The sequence below is a fragment of the Aphis gossypii genome, chromosome 1 (genome assembly GCF_020184175.1).
Source record: "Aphis gossypii isolate Hap1 chromosome 1, ASM2018417v2, whole genome shotgun sequence".
Classification (NCBI taxonomy): Eukaryota; Metazoa; Arthropoda; class Insecta; order Hemiptera; family Aphididae; genus Aphis; species Aphis gossypii.
Genome location: NC_065530.1, coordinates 41628855 through 41652716, shown reverse-complemented (window position 1 = coordinate 41652716; position 23862 = coordinate 41628855). Strand labels below are relative to the sequence as shown.

Here is a 23862-nt window from a genome sequence, read left to right as displayed (position 1 = left end):
CACCGACCGAATACTCTCCCGTCTCCTCCGATATCACCACCACCTCCCCTATCACCCCTTAACGTCCTGCCACCACTTAATAGGTTGTTTCCAACGAACGGCATAGAGACGATACGGCCACCGCGGCAGTAAGTGACAGTGCGTGCCTGCTCATATGTATATATATATATATATATATATATAAAGTGGCCGACGATCAATTTTCACGCGAAACCCATGAATGGGAAAACCACCTCGCCAGCGTCATATTATAATATTGGTCGTGAGAAAGGATTTTTTTTTTTTTAAATATTAATTTTCAATTTTTGAGTTAACTTCCACCGCCGCCCCGTCGATCGCAATCCATAATGATACATATTATTATTATAGCGATATCGTAGGGACCGTGGAATGGATTGTGTTTAATATTATGTATATAGTGTTTTAGAGTACGCGGCGTGGCACAGGTGGCCGTCGAAGCTACCGCGTAGGTGCATGATATATTATTAATATGGGCGGATGATGCCGATCCATATTGTGTGACGCGTATATCATTATGATGTGCAGCTGCGGTATATCCGTGCCTGGGTTTAGCTATGGGGTGAAAAAATGTTTGGGGTGAACTTGGTTTGAGAAACGCATAATATTATAATTAAAAAAAGTGAAATACGATATTTTTTAATTGTTTTTTTTTCAACATTTAATCGGTTAAATGTCATAATATTAATAATAATAATAATAATAATAATATAATGGTTTTTTCCGTAATATTCAAGTGTAAAAAATGATTTAAAAAATTATCGAAAGAACTTTTTGTCAATAATTAATTTATATGCTTATAATCGTGTAATGGTTTAGATTAATTCATTTAAATTAAACATTACCATTTGATAAGAATTCAAGTAATTCAACTATAAAATGTTTAACATATTATAGATAAATAAACATATTATTTTATAGTAATACGTTCATTTAAAAACAACAGAATATAACTTTTGTCGTTATATTATCGCTGTCGATGTCCAATCGATTATTTTACGGCCGTTACTTCATAACACAACGTTATTGATATTATTAATGTTGTTATAGGTTCGTTTTATTAGATTATGCGTTACCAATAATTGTTAAGAAATTATATGTGATACATAGGTATCTACGTAATGAAGCTCGTTAGTAAACAAAATACGGGATGGTGAAACCAATACGTTATAGTATACTGTTTATATCGAAAGATAATATTATGATTAGCATTTTGCAGTTAATATTATTTTAATAGTAAATGCGTAATCTTTTGCAAAGCGAACATACTACGGTACACATTATACGATCGTTACACGGTGGCCCTTCGATTATTCAAAATATAGATATACTAATATATATATATATGTTAGGGTCAGGCGAAAACTTTTCTTTTCGCTAATCGGAAAATAATAGTAGCGTTTTCGTGAACGTCAACAATACTTCCTATTATTTAGATTAATTTGATCGGTCAAGTACCCATTGTGATGAGTTCCGTTAGTCGACGAGTCTGTTTGACTTTTTTTTTATTAATATACCAGTTGTGAGTACATAGAATTTATTATAACCACGGAAATGAATTATTCAAACTTACGTAAATCAAATATTTATTCAACGGTTTAATATGTACATAAGCGTGTTAATTATATTTTGCACAAGTGTTTCTGTTATGTCTGTATTATTATAATATTATAGTGTTGTATCGAAAGAGAAAAATTCAACTGCATTCACTATAATAATAAACAGACGAGTGGCGTTTGATTAAAAGCAAATTAATTTTCACTTAAGAATTGTTTATGTTGAGTATATATACTTTTAAAACGTTTTCAACATCCACATATTTTACGCAACCGAATGCTCACAATATAAGTAGGTAATACTATCTTTAAAATACCATATTAATCGTTTACAAAATAAAATAATATTATAACCTGTTCATTAATTTCTATTCTTAATCATTAAATTATTATTATGGGTATATTCTAATAACGAATATTATATCAATCAAACCGTTTTGATTTCGATCAACGTATAGCTTTACGAAGTACTAAAATATGGGTATTCGTATTTGTAATTCCTCAATTAGCCGTATACCGAAAAATAATAAAAACAACAAAAATGAAACTGGTGAAAAATTAAAATCTACTTCTTAAAACTGTTCATTTTATCAGCGATAGTTGTTTGGGACTGCAATCCGTCTGGATGATTTACGAGCACCGGTGTAGTCTTCCGAATTACTCTTCGTTTAGCGGCATCTCTCAAAGCACTTATTAAAGCTACAACTTTTTTTTTTCCAATACGGTGTTTTTCAAGTGACAAAACTCGAATAACAATTGTTATTTTCCAAGTACCGTATGAACGGAAAGTATATCGATCGTTAGCCAGCAGTCACAATCCGCCACTTAAGTGGATTAATCAATTCCAGGTGGGTTACAGGTGACGCTCATCAACTACTTCTTCCTTTCTGTAGTATTAGAAAGACCCGCGTCAAAGTAATTCACAACTCGGTCGATACGCGCCTCGCTATCAAGAACAATCGTCAAGTTTTCAACGAAAAAATGACTGCTACAGTAATACTAACCAACGATAAACCGTCAAATAAAATAATTTTAACAACGCGTTGAAGATCATTGAAAAGTTTAATCGTTCGTTTATTTTGTATTAATTTTCTTATATTATGTAAAAATATTATAATATAATGTATTGATCTATTACAGATTGTATAATGAATTATCTATTAGCCCCGTTGAATTTTAATACAGTTTGTATTATTTTTAAAGTCAAACTCGCAAATTATCACAAAACAATGGTATGTATACAATTATTTTATTGTTTAATGCAATTCTATTCGGTGGCGATTTCCTTACATACACGAAATGGATCCTCCATTATTTATTTCAGTGACGATGACGGCCAAAGCTTAATGGGCTCTGCGTATATATTATTATTATTATTATTATACCACTCCATTGTGTGTTTGGCGTGGGTGGCAAATGAAGAGGATATCATTTCCATAGTCCAAAATCCGTTGCGATCAATCATTCTTATAATTATTTCGGAGTCAGCCACCGCCGCCGGGCTGTCCCGGAATCGTCTCGTTTTTGTGTAGGACCCGTGAACGCGATTGCTGCACGAGTGCTGACATCCGGCGATTTGGAATGACAATATTATTATGTTCACACGTATGTATATATTAATATAATATAGTTATCTCGGTTAGTACGACCAATATCGGTTAGCATGACTGAAATTTATGACCAATAATGTACATTGGACAAAGTGATGGTTCAACGTATATTATACATAACATTATTATGATTAAATTGACTATAATATAATATATTAATTCGATAGACGATTTGACAAAGTAAAAGATTAATGTTCTGGTATGCTCGAAAAAAACAATACAAATTATTATTTAAAAATCAAGAACATATTTTGTTTTTATCATCAAATAGGTAACTATTTAATATTAAGAATAAAAATGTATTTATCATTTTTATATAATTGTACATTTTTAAATTACTTAAAACACATTTTGTTGAATATCTAAAAAGTAAAGTTAAAAGTCTAAATAAACAAACTAATGTTTAACATAAGTACTTGTTACAGTTTTTCGAAATCATAATCTAAAATTGTACTCTGGTAGCATATGGGATTTCAGTTCACTGTACAGACCACCTCATCAAGTGTGCATTTTATAGAAAAAACATAAAAAAATTGTAAATTTATAGAAAACATATTTTACCAACTCAAGCAATAATAATATTACATAATACGAATATATATAAGTTAAATAAATTGTACTCAGTCCATCTAGACATACTATTATAAAAACTAAAATTTGAAAGCGGTACTGAAATAACTCTATGGCTTCGTATAAAAAAGACAAAGTAACAGTGTTTCAAAATCAATATTTTTAAATCGTGATGTAATTACCAAAACAGAGAATCGATTAGTCTTATTATTGTATCGATAAATGAATTTTACGATTTTATAAGATTCTGAAGTGGACGACATCAATCAAGAGGTGTGCTCTTTATATAAGGATTATGAAATATGAATAAAAATAGACTTTCAGCGTCATAACATATAAATTTTTTTTTTTTGTTATGTTGTTAGTGGCTGCATAACCACTTACATAATTCATTCTACATTCATCACAATATGGTTTTCTTATTATACTTAAAATAAATTCTGAAATTGATTTTCATAACATGGCGTATTTAGTCACACAAACATCACGCGTCTGTTAAAAATATCTCAACACTATTACTTTTAAGTCATTATTATATTATTATGTTAGTAAATATCACATTATAATTTATTTTTTTGTCCATGATTGGGTAACCATGCTAAAACCGGCTGAAATTTCGTTAATGAATTCAGAAGTAGACTTTGCAAAACTGTTTTTGACCAAACAACAACGTTTTTATATTATTATTCTAGTCGAAAATTATTCATACATTACAATATTTTAATATTGTTGTCGTAGGTATTGTAATGTTCATTGCATACTATCGCTGTGTTTGTAATTTATTATCTATTATTCGTTTCTGAGTGTTTTCGGTATCATCTATCTGTCATTATATTATTATTAAATAATAATTTATTCTATTAATGTATTAAATACTACGATAGACTGCAGGTAACTCCACACAGATGAGTCAGTATCCTAAGCATTCTATCTTCATTATAATCCTCTCAAAATCTGTGTTACTGATTAAGTACCGCCAGCTGATATATATATATATAGAGAAATATGGTATTAAACTGCGGTCGTATTACAAAAATTTCACTCGAACAGTTGACGTCGATATTGTTGAATTACTGATAATAATATTAGTTATATATTAAAAGACTGCATTGCATAAAATAACACATTTACATTAACTTTGTATGCATTTTATACTATGTTATATATATGTGTAAAATCGAGTGCAAAACTATTATATAATTTAAACTCTCACGCCATTCCAAACTTTTCGTCCGAAACAGAACGATATTTTTTTGTGATGTTCATGTTGTTGTTGTTGTTGTTGATATTCGTACCCACATGTTTTTTCAAACTTGTTTGTTTTTTCCTTTGTCTTTAGTAATCTTTTCTATGTATTACGTCAAAAGTAGGTTTACTAGAATTCTAAAAGTGTACAGACTTATACAAGTCCCGCTATACAATGATTTTTACACATTAATATTATGACGTAGTTCTCATTTTTTGTATTATGATGTCAGAGGAACTTTTAATATCAAACATTCAGAAAATATGTTTAGAAATTCATATCTCTATTTTTTGGGTCAATATACTTTTAATCATAATTAATAAAATACAACTTATATTCGATAAAAATATTATTTTTTTTTCTAAAGAATACATTAAAAATTATTTTTTTAGTTACTGAATGATTCTTGTTATATTCTTATACCTCTTAAATTTTCTGGAAATTTAAGCGAATTTTGTAGATTTTCTCAATAAGCTACTGACGGGTAAATAGATTTTCCTTCTCTCTTTTTCCTTGTTTAAATCAGCTATTTTAAAATTCCTTCTTTTATTCATAGAATACACATCTTTTTTTCAATACCACTATATGCATTATTAATTATCACACAAGTTAACTAGTTTCTAGACATTAAATTCTAGAGTAAAGATAACTTGGATACTCAACATGGTTTTTATGAACAAATATCACTTAAGTTTTGATTAATTCCGAGATAAATATTAAAATATAGTGATTTTAATACCATTTTTAAATGCGTTACAATTTTTATAAATTGAGTGTTAGCAATATGGAACATAACGTATTAGTAGTTAGAACAGCCAATCTTAGCCTAATTAGGTTATATAATTTCTCATAAATTAAATAAGTTTCTGTTTAAATTACATATAATCTGAAATGTTTAATATTGATAGAAAAATGTATGATAATAATATGTTTGAAATCGTTATCAAATAATAAAAAACTGTTATAAAGATACGTATTTATGATACGATGTTTTAGAAGTATGAATATTTCATACTGGTGATCGAGAATTTATGCCACATGGTGTTTTGATTCAATATCTCATATCAACACATGTATTATCTAATTGCATGTAATTTTAAATCATATTACAGTAATTCACTATCTAGTATAAATCGTTTTAAAAAACGAGTACCTATATGAAAAATGCATTGATATTCAACTTTTAAAGCTACGAATGAGTTTATAGTTTTTTCACTTAGAAAATAGTCTAATAACCCAGAATACCAAACGGTTCTAATACAAAACAGTTCTATCCCTACATATGTAAAGCATAGAATTATACAATAAAACTTTTGAAGACATTTTAAATAATATAATACATACTATGCTTTTTAACCGTATGTACACATTCACACGTAGTAAATTTACACATTCATGTCGGCGGTTTTCATGAATTTATCACATGATAATATCGTTATTAACAATGCGGTGCCTTGTATCACTATTACAAGTGGCTGTATACTAAACACTCGAAACCGCATCGCGTATAGTCTCTAACACATTGAAATATACGTTGAAAACAAATTCCCCGTGATGGTACATTTGTATATTTTATCGCTTTGCTAAAACATAACTGTAACAACTCAAATGTTGTCATTCTTAACCCAGGTGTGTATTTTAAATTAATATTATTGTCGAAAATGTGTTATAACAATAAAACGTTTTAAGTAATGGTTAGTAGAAAAAAGGAGTTGTATCGTTGAATTTCCCATGTAATATTCAAAGTTATTTGGCCAATGCACATGGGACTAGTGCAACACATATAGCGTACTTGTTTCAAATATCTTAAATAAGACTTATTTTTATCACTTATCAAACAATATGTGTCTTGTTTAACCCATATATTGAGCTTACTCCACCGCAGCTACACATTGAAACTCAATGTTCCAGAAAACGCTTTTTAAGAACTATTTGGAACTTATTAGAGTTTACTAAATACTATTTGTCCAGTTAAACTTAAAAAGTTATAAATTAAACAATATAAACCACAAAAAAGCTTCATATTACTTAAAAAAAGCCCTACAGTATTACTTAGTTCTTGTTAGACATAATTCGAAAGTTATTAGGACTTCCGTTGACGCTATTTATCTAGTTAAATTCACGTGGTACCATATTACTTGTAGTGCATACCATAATACGGAAACCTGTTAAATCAACTTTAATAATTATCAAAACTATAAAACTATGTAAACCAACAAATTAATTCAAATTATTTTTATGAATAAAAACGGAGTATGAATCAAATATTGCGATCACGATTAACGTTTTGTTATAAGTATTGAAGTCAAAAATGTATGACTAGCAACTACACAAAACATATCTTATGCGCTTAAAATATTTATCAATTTGATACAAAAGTACATTAATTACCTATTAGAGCCGTGGATGTTTTACTTTAAATTCACGTCACGCACAAGATTGGTCAAACGCACTAGCGAATTAAGCAATCGACTTTTCCCCGAGGGACATCCACCAAAGTTATAACGTTTATCCGTTTAATTATTTTTTTTTCAATACCGTATTACTTGTTTTTGCATTTCAAACTCATTAGTTTTTTTAAAAAATTTAATTTACGAGTCTCAAACGAATATAATATTTTTAATTTATAGAAGTATTCCGAGAGAGCTAGAAGAGATGCATTATACTTAGGTGTTATTGTTGACGTTGTCGTTTTTGTTATTGTCGTCATTACTAAATTATAGGTATATAATAATGATTTACGTTGCGTGCTTATTATTACTGTTTGAGTGTGGGTAATGTGTATTCATTTAACTCATTTGACTCGGAGTGGTAAATCTCTCATGTTATTATAACCACTACCGTTATTTCATCAATCATGAGTCGTTACGAAAATATATTATGTATACGAATTTTTAAAATCGAAAATTTAAACGTGGGTGTTATAATCAGTAATTTTATTTATATTTATACATTTGTATATTACATATAAAGTGTAAATAAAAAATGTGTGTTTAATAAAGTAATATGTTACAGTGTTACATCACTAAATAATATATTCGTTTGTATAACCATGTCCAAGGCAGTCTAAAATGAATAAAGTGCAGTCTATGTGATTCGACCATAATATTAAGAGTCGTTAAAAATCTCAAAATTATGTAAATTGTTATTGGTCTTAATAATATTAAATTATTCGTGGATTCGAAGAGGTTTTATGTTTGATTGCATCTGATTACTGAGAAGTTAGGTCTTCATTTTTTTTTTTTTACATTTATTTAATATTTTCATCGTAAAGTTAGCAATTAATAAAATACATTGTATTTAAACCTACAGATGTATTAACATTATAAGGTATCGAACATTTTTAACATGAAATAGTTTTTATTTTTATTTATACTATATTATTGTTTAATTTTACAGTACACGTTAATACTAAAATATTTAAAGCACATCATTATATTTGGTCTTTCTAAAATCATGTCCAAATATTGAATTGCTTAAACGATAGAACCACAAAAATATTTATGTATTGTATAACGTTGAAATTTAAACCCTGGTAAATGTTGTTTGTGTAAACTCGATCACAAAATCCTAGCAAAATGTAATAATCGCAATGGTGGTGGGCTCGACGTTAAATTATAATTCCTGAGTGCAGAGCTCGAAACGCAATGATTAGCATTTTTGTATTGCTCGAATAAGATGAGATATCGAACCGTGGTGGTATATATATATTATATTAAAATCGCCGAGACCGCGGCGGCGCATAATTATTATAATTGCTTTTCATTTGCTATTGATTCGACTTGTGAAACGTGCAATAATTACGGATTCCGTTCGTTGTTATTTCGTTTTTTTTTTTTTTTTTGTTCCTTTTAATCATTAAAAGAAAAATGTTTATTAAACGGGATTTTTTCGACACGGCCGCCCGTATTGTTTTTAATTAAATGAAATTAATCAAAAGTTAAATGAAAGTAATGCGATTATGGGGAAAATATCCGTTAAACTTTTATAATCTCGTCAATGGCGTTTGATGAAAAACACGCGACTCCGCACCGACTGTGTACTACAAGTGAATGGTGACGTTATCGCGAGAAAAGAAAAACGACCACCTCAAACGATAGCATTATAATAAAATGTAATATATTATTAAATCACGTGAAATGAACAAGATGTAGTGAGTTGTTAAAGAGCCAAACACACGAGAAAACGTTATCGTACGATAATTTGTTTTTTTTTTTTTTAACTTTTATTTAATTCATACCATAAGATCGTATAGTAATATATTGAGTGAGTAATGTGTGATATAAAAATAATAATTGCGTCCATAGTGATAGAAATATAAAATATTATACTTGGCAATGTACTCTTAAAAATCGTTTATTTTGCGTAAATTCTATTGTCATAAATTTTATTAAAATATTATAATATTTGCAAACATTTTTCTAGAGTACCTAGTCATGTGTCATTATTAAACAACTGTATGATGTTTAATTCTAATATTTACAATAATGTTGTACGTATATTTTCATAGTTATGTATATATTCCATACATGGAAAAAAACCGTCATCCAAAGGCGATACATAAAATTGTACAAGTGCAGATATTATGATTTGCATGACGAGTCCAGTATTAATATTTAAATAACAAATATTTAAAAAAATAAAATAATTTATACTACAATATATTAGCGACTAAATATTTTAGAATTGTATGTCAATACGAATATTACGCAATTTAATTAATCGAAGCATATTTTTAGATCTATGCATAGTGTACTTGGAGCATTTAACTATTTATATATTTTTAAATGACCAATCGTCAAATCTGCTAGCAATCGTAGTGAAAATTCAATAAATCACATTAATTTAAGCACAGACCACGAATGTCGATTTATCGTCACCCGTCGAAAGCCAACCGAGCATGTCGAGCACGAAACGATCGTTTACCGCAGCAATATTATAAGAATCGTTCACTTGGCCACGAATCTAAAACCATAGTGTAATTTTGATGTCTAGCGCGTCTAGTGATTGGTGAAATTCATTCGTTTAAAATAATACGATTGCGGTATGTTGTGTATATTATATTATTGAGACATGGTTATATATTATTATAGACGATTTTCAAACGGCATGAGAAATAATGATCTATTACTTTATAGTTTATACATTACACGGGATAATGCGCTCAACCGATCAGATGGTCATGAATACTCGGGCTAGTGATTATGTTTTATAGACCCGACAATGACTCAGAAAACACAACGATAGAAATGGTCTGTTTTACATGCTATAAAGACCCTTTTGCATCGCTGTCTGGCAAAATAACCAACCGCCCTCTCTGTATTCTCTATTTTATACATAATAACTAATTTTACTGGATTTCTTTTTCACACGTCTCTCTCGCTTTTCCTCTGAAATATTTTGAACGACTAGTCAGCTGTAAAAGTACCGTTTTGGAAACGGAGCGGCCGCATGCATATGAAGATATAAGATTAGATCGGAACGGGGTGGACGGCTGTCCCTAGAGATGACTTCCATGTGAACACAAACTCGCCTATTATAATGTATGTGTGCGCATAAGTGCGTATGCGCGGTAAACGCGTAATAATTCAGTTTTGACCTACATATAATGTTATTACATACCTATACAATATGATCTCCGTGGCCGACGATGATGGGGTCGAATGTACGATGAGGTAGTCGAACCTCGTCTCGACTGCCATCGGTTACTGAGCTCTGATTATCCTCATAAAGGTGAAAACATAAATTCATTTTTCGTCTTCTTATAGAATAAACTTTACTTGGGAGACAAGTCGTTTGATACCTTCGTCGCGAATTATATTTTTCCATATTTTACCTTATGTTCGTTAGACTCCTCTCGCCTCAAAACTTAATAACACGCAACGTATGAATTATTAATATAATTCGTGTGTACGTTTGAATATAATATCGATGTAATCTCGAGGCTTGTGAGCACTACATGAGTGTATTTTCACATTAAACGGCTGAATTATCATTGGGAGAAAACTCTTACACGTCAAATCGTAATTAAATTCTCCGCTACATAGATAAGAACCTCGCGCAAAATATCACCAGTACACATTTATACAATATATAATACATTTAAGTGTGTGTGTGTGTGTGTGTGTGTGTTCTAAGTGTACTGAAATAATTATATTTTGATAATATTTCGTTAACGGAACACAAATACAATAAATATTACACACGCGCACGCTGCAGTTATAATGATAATAGTGCAGTGCTATTATGTCATGTCATACGACATCATTATAATAGGTACGTTTATATACTAACAGTATGTACATTTTTACGTTATGTAGCATCGACTATTTTAGTCGTAAATAATCTTAAATTAGATTTAAATTGATTTTTATAGCTATAAATAAAACAAAATAATATCATTTTGGTAAGTATTATATAGTAGTAAACTATGCATAAAAGTAAAAATTTAATGACCATGGTATTAGTAAGATAAAGAATATAATAAACGTAGGTATACTAGAAAGTTAAACAATTATCAAAACACCGATGAAAAAATGTTTGTAGTAATTAATAATATTTGCATTTATTTTTATTAACTGATGTAATAATATAAAATGTATAAACGTAGCTTCGTATTTCTAATATATCACCTTTTTCGTATAATTTTAAAGAGTATGAATTGAATTATAATTATAGTCGTATTAAAAAAATAAAATGTAGATATAATTTGATGAAGAAACACGGTCACATATAATTTTATGAAAAGAGCATTTTATTTTATAAACAGGGTAATTAAAATAGCACGCGTAAAACACGCATATAGAATAATATTTGTGTAATCAATCCAAACAGACGTTCAAATAAATTTAATATACTCTCGGTAATGATAAATAAACTCATACCTACGATAAACAATGATGTTTTATTAATCTACCACAACAGTATTATATTATCATATTCTATATGTATAATAATGCGTTCAAAGGTATATAATAATAGCTCGTTTGAATCTCAATTGATGGTATACACTTATCCTTTGTAAAAGGTTTCAAGTTATGATGCTTATGAAAGCACTTGGCCAATAAGCGATAGCGGAAAATCATGAATACTATATAAGCACAAAATGGACGTCAAACAACTAAAACAATAATCAACGATTATAGGTATTTTAATATTATTATTTTATTTTAAAGAAAATATAAACTAAGAATTTCAATTTTTTGATGATAGTTGTATTAAAATATCAAAGAAAATTATGGCCAAATATTTATTTTAATCTTGGAAAACTTTTATTTAATTTTTGTTTTAGGTGACTATCATAGCCAAAAATTTAAATTATACGTATTTTTTTCATATAAAATCAATATATTATTATATATATATATATTTATCATAAGTCGTGTAGTATAATATAGGTAATTTTAAAACGAAATAATATAGTATTATGTACTGTAAAGTAGATAGGTAAATGTTACCTGTACTCATTACAAATCTTCAGTATTGATACTTCTTAGAAGTGGCGTAGATAAGTATAAGAAAGTTTTCCATTTGTATTTATATCAAAATGTATTGTAAAGGCATCGATGAAGATTTAAGATTAAAATAAAATAAAATAAGAAAAACATACAGAATGGAAGTTAAAAAAAAAAAACAAAAATTAAAAAAACGTATCGATCATTAACAGAATATTTACATTAAGTGTAGGCTTAAACATTTAAACCGTTCTATACGAATAATAAGCGCAATTAACTATACAAAAAATGTACTATTCTAGTGGTAGAAATTTCAACAAGTGCACTTGTCGTTGTATTTTAATACTCATAAATCCGTTTTTAAATGCACCGCCCTACAAAATATTAAATACACACTTATATGTATATATTTTTAAGATTTCGATTGTATCGGTGATTTTTAAAGGTCATAAGGGTTAAACACATGTTTTATCTTTAAATATTCCTAGTAAAACATGTCTTTTCATACATTGTTGAAATCATTATAAAGTTACATTTTCGAAAACAAAATATTATTGTTAATTTTTCATCATTATAATTCATGAAATTTTTTTTACCTTTCTAAATTAAAAAATAAACTAATAACTAAATATTTTGATATAGGATAGTTTTCCAAGAAAATATATTAAACATATAAAAATCGAATTCTAAACGACTAGGTAGTTAATTAGTCATAAGTATTTGAAGAACTGATGAGTGAATTAATGGACGAACGTTTTAGAGATTCTCTGTGTTGTTCTATTCCACTCATTTGATCTTTAAATATTTATAAAATTTTACTTTTAGTTTGAGATTGGTTTTTTAAATGTTAAAACTTTCAAAAAATAGTCCACTTTGGAATATGAAATTAAAAATACATGATATCATTTAAAAACTTTAAGTAAATTATAAAATTATTATTTCACTAAGTAAATTAATGTTTCCTTTTAAAAATCGCATTATTTGATTATAAAAAAAAAGTGCCAAGTTTAAAGATCTTAATAAAATTGTCTGATTTTTCAGTGTACTGATAGTTTTAAACTATTGTGTGCTATACAACCAAACTATATCCGTGGTAGTAATAGTACCTCAATTTTTATGAATATAGTTTATAAATAACGCGTTAATTAACTTGATTAAACGTTAAACATATTGAAAAATCAGCTTTGTGATGGATTTTTTCTTATGTTATACGCAATAGGCACATGCAAAATTCGTTAATGGGAGGGGGGGGGGTAAATGTATATAATATGTATAAAAATGTTATTAATGTAATATTCTGTATAAGAAATCATTTTCCTTTTTTCCTAATGGGGGGATGTTAAGATCTTAATCACCTCCTACCATCAGTACGTCTCTAGTTAGTAGTTATACATATACAATTGTCATACTAACATAGTTGTGACATAAAAGACAAGCCAAGACATGAGTATAATAATAAAAATAAATATTAAATTTTGGTTTACTATTTGTATAATATTGGCAACATAATAATAACAACCCTAAGTTATTCAATTGTCTCGTACTTCTTATATTTTAAGAAGAAGAAGCACTAATCAAATTTCTAGGATAAAAGAATTCAAGAATATGGTTTTTATTAAAAGGTTATTCCTAAAATAGTTGTAACGTTGCAAATATTACAAATGTACGACTATACCAAAAAAACTGAAATCGTATCACCGCCCCACCGGTCTAGGCCGCTAACCGTTTAGTCTGAGTAAATGACTTTTTCAAAAGTCAGAATATTTTTATTTAATTTTTTAGAACGACTTTTTCACTTGTTATCGTCAACAGGCTACGTGTTTGAAATCATAATGCGATATTTCAATTTACAATATTATGTCGTACAATAAAATCGCATTATACATTTACTTAAGTACTATATTATATTACATAATATATGAACACTGTTTTGTATTATAACCTAATTTCAATTCGGTTCGCTTTTTTTCACGTGTTCTCTTCTTATAGACGTATATGCAATATAATAATGCAGATCAATACAATAATGCACTGCTAACATCAGACTTTGCGTTTTAAAGAAGTTGTACCTCTTCTTCGTGTTAATCGTACCGCAAATAATATAGCATTATATCTATTATATCATGAGGCACGCTTGACATGCACAATACATATTAAAATAATATAATAGTAAGAATACCAAAAAAAAAAAACAATGTCTCGTAATAATAACTGTAATAATTATTATTCCGATACGTTTCGTTTAAAGAAATATAATTGGTAACGCGGCGCATTATATAGGCAATTTAGGTACATCCGTACCACACGGTCTAGCAAAATGTATGCAGGTAATTATACTATAACAAGTAATAAAAGTGAAAAAGTATAGCCAATGAAAGATTTTATAATACAAGTTAACCTTCTAATAACTCATAAGAAACACTCATTTCAATAAAAAAAAATATTAATAATATAAAAGATAGGTAGGTATTTATTTAAATTTTATGTAAGTGAAATGGATTGGGAGTGAGAGGTTACCTCATAATTCTTAAAATTGTATTATGACGTTTGATAATTATTTATAGTTTAATGTAATGTATTGAAATCATTAGGGACATATAAAAATTTAAATCTAATGAATAATCTTAAAGTTGAATTTCTTCGTTTTTATAATAAAATCCAACGAAAGATCAAGTTCATTTTCGAGTAAAGCCTTGCATTCTCATACGAATTAAATGTAATACGCGATGCATTGTTATTTCGTGCAAATATTTTGCGTAGGTTCCTCCACTCATTGTCATATTGCTGTAATAATAGTTTTTTTATTATTATTATTATTATTATTATTACTATCATAAACGACTTTAAACTGCGAGGTTCTTATTACTACACTCTTCTGGATTGTTTAAAACGAAACCACCAACATCATCGACGCCATCGTCATCGTCGTCGTATTATATAGTTACGTGTACTAAAGCGCTCGCGGTTTAATTAAAATCGTCTACCGTAAGCAAAGATTAAACCAGTCACGCGCGTTTATGACAAATTTAACAATGTAATGGACGGCATTGTTATGCTAGGTTGGAGCGAGTGTATAAAGTGGTTATAATCTATGATATGTTTGCTATTATTGCTGTCTTAAAACAGATATTTATTCGGCTTTTCGTATGTATTTATTACTTTTCGTATATTAATGGAAATTATTACAATTTCATTATTTTTTGATGCGTAATTTAGATTTTTTAAATGAAGAATGAACAAATAATACAATTTAAAATATGAATATTTTTACATTTAAAAATAGAAAAGTAAAATTTATTGCTATGCAAAAAATATTTTTATAACTTTTTATCACACAATTTATTTCATATTTAGGTTTTGAATAATTTTAAGATATTTTTGTAAGTTCAATATCATAATATGACTTACTTTTTATTAAAATTCTTTAAATAATAAAAATAATATTTTAGAATTTATTTAATTATATTATTATATTATCTTAAAAACATACCAATGTGCATATTAGGTTTGGAAAATTTAATTTCCTCTAAAATACTGTGAATTCTCAAAAAATATTTTGCTACTATATTAAAACTTATGTTAATTTTCCTAAAAGAGATAATAGAGATTATTTAAATTGCATTTATATTTATTATTTATTTATATTTTATATTTTAAGATTTATACACTTACTTAATCATCGATAAATAATAATAATCATACAGTTACACTACATGTAATTATTACATTTCATTATATAAAATCTGTTTTTTATATTATTATTAAAAAAAAAATAATATAATTTCAATTCAAATATTATACTGGTGGTAAATATAATTTTATTAAATATAAAATATAAAAAATTGGATGATAACAATAACTGCTTTACCCTCTCAATGGTATCCTCTGAGTAATGCTAAATGTTTTTATTTTGTTAGTAGAATTAGTAAAATATTTGTTATATTCTCCTATCATAAGGGGACTAGTGGGTATGGAATGTGGATAGTACATATGGTTCATAAAATACAAATTGCATTAGTATATTAAGATATCGAAATTCATGTATTTTAAAACACGACAGAAGTTAAAGATAAGAAAAAATATTTATGAAAAGAACAAAATATGAGCTTGGAGTTTTTATTTTTATCCTATCCATGGAGGAAAAAAACAGCCACTCGTGAATCCACAGGGTGACAAAGTTTGGGAGCTAAAATAGGAAGATCGGAATCGGAGAAACGGCGAAACGGATAGCGTTAAACAGAGATGGAAATTTCCGGTGGAATATCAGCACGCGTAGCTCGAGGCTTAACCGTGTCAGATATTGAACCCGTTCGAAATCCTTCAATTTATTTACATCCCCTTCAACAAACGTGCACAATAAAATATAGTATAATAAGATAAACTACTGTACTACTACTACTTCTAAACTTCCTACATCCTCCTTCAACTACCTGCACTAGGGACTAGATTAACACTGGAACAAACAAAACTCTTTTTACACCCATAACGAATACCTAAGATTTAAGAAAATATAATTTTTCAGCTTCGAATGAAAAATCGATCGTATTTTCACCAGAAATTACACAATAGTGTATCTCGACACAATTTTATCGTCGTAATTCAACTGCTAATTTTATCAAACTCTTGAAACTCTAAATATATTATCCAAGTCTATATTTAATGCCTGTTATAGTTAAATACACCAAGCAGCTCTTTGTATGAGTACTTCTACACGTGATGAGAAATAATAAAACGATTTTCTGACGAATTTCATGAGACAATTTAAAGCTATCTTATTTCCCTTCTCAACATATGAATGTCAATCTTTAAATCTGTATAGGTATTACATTAAAGTACTAAGTTCTACATTAACTGAATTTTCACAGCTGATATTATTATGATATTAATTTTTGGCAAGCCTGATCGAAATGACAAATTATATACAACTAATTTACTGAATAAATAAAACATAAAATAATAAATAAATAAAACGCTTAATTTCAATAATTTCATTGTAATATTGATCTCGTATACCTACATGTACGTCAATGTAATTAACATTGTTTAGGTACATGACTCGAGTGAAGTTCATGGCAAAATAATTAAATTATAATATGTAATAAACAAAGTTATGGTAATAAAAAATACATACATTAATATTATTGTTAATATTATAAAGTAATCATATAATTATACCATTTATCGGGTCATCTAAAAAAATAGTGTTGTATGAATAATTAATATTGTGGACGGTAACGTAATGTGAATAAATGAAGAAGGGGTGTCCTAATTTTGATATTTCTATTGTTTTTTCTCGTGAAGTACTATTTTCTGGATATCAAAAAGCAGTTGTTACACAAATGATAACAACAATTATGTAATTATAAATAATCATGCACTTTAAATTCGATGTGTGAATTAAAAATATAACTTCAAAAATGTGTTTTTTTTTTTTTTCAGAGCTCGTTATTAGATGACATGAGATTTATCATGGTAAGGCCGTAAGCTTTATACTTGTAATTAAAGTGATTAAAATCTATTACGTATAAATGTATAATTGTTATATTTAATGATATATCATTATAAATATTATCTGTAGTTAGAATTAAACAGAGTAGGCAATAACGATAATAGTTAGAACTCGTGTCGTACATAATTTATGCTGAATATGAATCATTCAAATGTTATAATAAAACTTCGTTAGTGTATAGGTAATACTTTTCATTTTTTTGCATCATAATAAATTCAATTAATATTCTTTTATAACTTTGATATAATAATATTCCATAGTAATTATCACATTGCATAATTTAAACGATTTTTCAGCTTATATAATTCACAAATACATTTCATGTGGAGCCTGGGAACTAAAACACAACTAATTTTTTTTTCAAAAAGTTAGGTATACGGTTATATAATGGGTCACTAAAATTTCTCATTATATCATATGCAGATCTGGTGATTTTTCCATTATTTTAAAGTAGCATAGAAAAAAGAAGTCAGAGAGCGAACTTTAATTTGAAATAATTATATTTAAGGGGAAAAGCACACTTGAATTTATGAAATCAGTATCACATTATTAAAAATGATATTATACCTATATTGTTATCTTTTAATAGTTAAAAAAATTAATATTTAATTAATTAATTTTATATTATATTATATTTATTAAAAAGAAAAAAAAATGTTTTTTTATGTATAGTCATATGTGTACTAAGATTAATAAGACGTGTTACATAATTATTAGTATATTTTTATGTAATATATTTGTGGATCAATATTTGGTTAATAAAATATAAAAAATAATGTTACAAACCATCTAAATAAAACGTGACTCAATTTGGCTCATTTCAAGATATGTTTTTAATACTGCTATCAAAGTAATTTATTTAATTATTAGTATTACGGTAGTTTTTTTTTCCCGAAAACATGGAATTTATATTATTATTAATATTTAATTATTATCATAAAAATACATATCATTCATACCCTATAGTATTATTTTAATTAACTTTTGAGTCAATAAAATGTTTGGATTTACGGCATTTCAGCTTATGAAGTTGCCCTAGTTGTCGTTTTATTAGTATGTTCAATTATTACTTTAATTTGTTTAAAGTTTGATCGTAAAATTTCATCTTAACTCAAGTCCAATTTATATTTATGACGTTATCTTGGAAATCTTAACATGTCGTCATGTTAATGTTTTAACGATGGCAACATACCTACCATTCGTTAATTTTAGTGGAAAATTGTTCCTTCTTTTAGATGTGGTGTAAATTAATAAAACAATATTATGTTGAAAAAATATAAATTTTTGATAAAAATTACTTAAATATTATATTTTTATATTTGCTATTCGAAATACCTATTTTCATAATTTTTTGTAATGTTTTTTTCGAATTTTTTTTAATTTTATAACAAATAAAATATTATTGCAGATACCCGAGGTTACTTGTAACTTATTTTGGAATTATTGATAATAGATTAAAATAATTAACTATAATAATTATGTCAAAATCGCTTTAACAGGTTTTATACCCAAATAAGATCCGCTTGTCCTTTAATAAATATAAAATAATTGACCATGCATAAAATCGGATTTCTGTTCAATTTTCGGATGTATTGTATAATATTGTAAACGTATTAAAATCCATACTCTTTTCAGTAACTAAAACGACACTTTTTATAATACATGCTAAATACGCAGTGTAAAATCAATACATTTAAACGGGATTACAATGATCTGATAAGGAACTTATAATTTAATGGTATTAATTTTAATAAAATAAATAAAAAAACCCAACAAATATATTTTTGAATAATTTAAATTCAAATTTGCTTTAAATGATATTATTATAAATAATAATACAAATAAAGCAAAATATTTATCGGGTCTTACGTTAAATCTTGATTTTAGAAAAAATAATATTATTAGCAAACGACTAATAATTAGGGAGTGATATTATAATTATCTGATTTAAATAGGTTATAATTTAATAAATTTTAAATTGTAGAGACATTTAATAGGTGCCCAGTTACATTTTAGTAGATAATCTTTTAAAATTAAAATTTTTTTGTAGTTTGTAATTAAAATTGACTTTAAAATGTTACCAATTTTGTTTTGAATTTGTAGAAACTGACGACCATTAATTGCATTTTTATGTATTACTATTGAATTAAATATGTTTGTTTGCTTTTAAATTTAGGTTATTTATTACCTGAGTAGGTAATCAGTTTATAAAATTGTTGGTACATACTAATTATTATATATGATTTATATAATATCAAAGTGAATATTCTCTTGTATTTAGTTTTTAAAAAACGTTTTAAAATATTTACTAATAGTAGTTGTAGTAGTTTGTAGTAGTGCGTACGTCTATATTTAAATGTTTAACTACTGAATAAAGTGATGTAAGGTATTTGAATATATTATATTTTTTTTTTATTCTATAAACGGTAATTTATGCATAAATATATTCAAACAATAGGTTACAATCCGTTCACTATTATCATACCGTAGTTTTTATAAACAGTATGGACGTTAATAAAATAACTTAGAATTGTTTATTTGTTAATTATATTATTGTTATATTTTATTAGTAAAAATTACTATTATTATAGAAGCTGTAGTTGAAATTGAATTATTATACTACATATCCAAGTTATTCATGAAAAGTGTGTTCTTAGATAAAATATATCTATCCAGACAAAACTCTATATTTACATAATGATAGATAACGTAAAAAAAATAACAACAAGTTATTAAAAAATCTTTAGATTTATAAATTAAGACTTTATCGATAAGAAATGTGAAGGTTTTGTTTAATTAATTATTATAAAAAATAATATTGCATCATTTAAGTGTTTAATGTAATAAAATACAATAATTTAGTATGAATTATTTATAAAGCATATTTGTATTCGGGTTTAAGTTTAACTTATTTATCTGTATCTGTATCTATATAAAAATAGTTAGAATACTTTTTCAACACTTTAACCTGTATGTACAATTATATTAATTGAATAAAGATAACTGTTCTAATATAGTTCGAGGAATTAACCAGCAATGATGACATTGCATTTTTCGTATTTAACTATTATGATATCATAATCAGGTAAGCGATAGAAACGTACCCCGACACATAACATACAGTTATTGTTACAATCGTACAATAGTCAATTGAAAATTTGTTAAAAACTGTGACGAAGTTTCAGGTAATAAATGAAGACATTTTCCTTCCCTACGCGCTTCCCGATCTTAATCCTTCAACATTGTAATACGTGAGATTTACTTAAGTGTAATGTATAAAGATTGAACTGAAACCATCGTGACGGAATGAACAAATCGATTGTTTTCGATGATACCACCAAATTAATACTGGGTTCAACCACGGTTATCTATATTGTATTATCAAATTTAGTCATCGGACAGTTAAAAAGTTATTTTTTTTTAACTTTGCTACCTACGGTATATTGTAATAACTTTGCTTTTTTTTCAATTAATATGAAAAATGATCAGTTTTATTCAGTTTTTATTTTGTTGAAATTTTGTTGTAAAAAATGATTGTATAATACAAATTAACTGATACAAATATTTTTTAGTTTATTAGCTTGCACAAACGCGTGATTTTTGTTCAAATATATATAAAATATCGAAATGCTGCATAACCACTATAACATGTACGTATGACGACTAAGGGAATAATTAAAAATAAAAGTTTTGACAGATTCAGTTTATATTATATTATTTTTACAATTTTAGGCTCAAATAATAATATATTATTTGTTATAACTTTTAGCTCAACGTTTATTAAATTTAAAAACTTTAAAAAAATAGTTTTGATGAACCTACCAAACTTTACGAACTACAATGATACATTCATTATGAACACAATTTATCCCTAGTCAATGTTATATACTATTTTTAATACACATGACTTATGATAATTATTTCTAATATTAGTAATGAATGGTGTGTGTACTTACGTTGAGAGCTCGATCTTCGGATGATGTTTTCCAAGAACGTGTTTTGAGGGGCGACCAGACCTCGTCGGCCCCCTGGCATAATGGGTGCACCTTTGTTACCCAGGAGTAGGCTGTTAGCTATGTTTGCTCAAGTGTGTCATTTCGGCCATATTGGCGGAGAAAATAAAACTCGCGCACGATGACGCGGACGATTAAGACAACGACGGTGACCGCGGTATCGCTTTGTGTTATATTTTTACAATTTTCGCGTCGCGGTCTCGAGCGAAAACATATTTATCACATCGATCGTATATTATAATATAATATCTACAAAATCGCGTATCGAAAACACGACGACGTGAGCAGTTCAAAAAACGAATGGAGTGGACGAGGGGCGAGAGGCGCGATGACGAGTGATTGTTATCACACAAAAATATTACGTATGTTTCGTACAGCTGCCAGTCATGTAGTGATGCCGTTTGCGGTATCCTTGGTGGGCGAGTGTCATGGGTTTGTGTTTGTGTGTATTTGGGTGGATTGGGTATGTGTATGTGTGTATGTGTGTATATGGGTATGTGTGTGTGTTTATGGTTTGTGTGGTGTGTGTGGTAAGTGATCGTGTGTGTGTCCCCCGGGACCGCAGTTCAGTTATCGTCGTCAGCCGCAATCCAAGTGTTCGCGTTTGTGTTTCTTCATAATCGACGCCGGTCGTCAGTGCGGTCAGTGGCGGTGGTAGTGGCGACTGCTGCTGTGGTAGTGGTGGATCGCGCGTACATCGAAGAGCCCTCCACCCCCCCGTCGAGAGGTCGACGCGAACTAGGACGGCGACGACTCCCTGTGTTTTTGAACGAAGTGTTGCCCGAGCCGGTCGCGTTCGACGGCTGTCGATGGCGACGGTGGAGACGACGATTGAGACGACGATGATGGTTTCATCTGTGCCCGGCTACCTGGTCCGGTCGGATCGTCGTTAGACGACGGCAGTGGTGAGCGGTGTTGGCTGCTGTGGCAGTGAAGGAAGAATGAAAACCAAGGTGGCGTTGACGACGGTTAGTATCGTCCAATTGCTCTCGAGGACCACAGCTGTCGTCGACAGTCACAGCAACTATGGCGGAGATGGAGGACAGCATGGACTCGGGAGCGGTCAAAAGCCTTTTTGGGCGAGGTCACACTCACGAGTTTCTGAAAAAAAAAAACATTCTGATTAGACTTCAACGACGATAAAAATAATATAAACTGTATAGTACGTATATATCGAAATACATTAAGTCAGATTAATGATGTAGAGCGTATGAAAGATACGCTAAGTGAACCAAAATAATTGGTATAGATTTTACGGAGATAAAAAGGACAAATTTATAATATATTTTTCTGCATTTTATGTTCTTAAGTTATTCGTTTAATATTTAGACATCGTTTTATCACTTGATGAGTATCACATTATGTAGGGTCAGAAAAAATAGTCAAATCGTATGACGAGCTTTAAAGTAAGTATTTTAAGTGTCTCATACATCTCTTCAAATGTAACTATATATTTCAAGTTTGAACAAACAAATAATTTGAAATGTATATTACATTTATATACAATTATTATTTATAGCAATAATGACTCAAAATTAACATAAACAAACAGTCATGATGTTATATATGAAAGTATTGTTAAGCTATTTTTCATGTAGGTATTATGAAAAAAGCATTGACAATTTTTAGATGACCTTTTTTGCCGCAATATCATACACGCAATGCATATTTTTTTTCTAATTTGGACCGTCGATGAATAAAAGCTGGTTTTCACTGTATGAAATATATATATATATATATATATATATGGTTTACATCTATATAGCCTTAATACGGTTTTCTGGATTCAAATAACACCCTTTTAATTTGTTTTTTTAATTTCCATGCGCTGTATGCGTTTGCTCGTCGATTGTAAAAATGCAAAGGGGGATGTACCACCCCTCTTT

At 28.2% G+C, this 23862-nt stretch overlaps 1 protein-coding gene across 7 annotated transcripts in view; it reads right to left on the bottom strand.

The window, feature by feature from the left end:
• LOC114123373 (potassium voltage-gated channel protein eag) overlaps positions 1-23862 on the bottom strand; it is a 190517-nt gene that overhangs the window by 53358 nt on the left and 113297 nt on the right. For all 7 annotated transcript variants that reach the window (XM_027986313.2, XM_050197132.1, XM_027986316.2 and 4 more), the window contains one exon: positions 21920-23077. In XM_027986313.2, the coding sequence (XP_027842114.2) occupies positions 21920-21998 (79 nt within the window). In that variant the 5' untranslated portion in view covers positions 21999-23077. The remainder of the gene's footprint in view (positions 1-21919; positions 23078-23862) is intronic.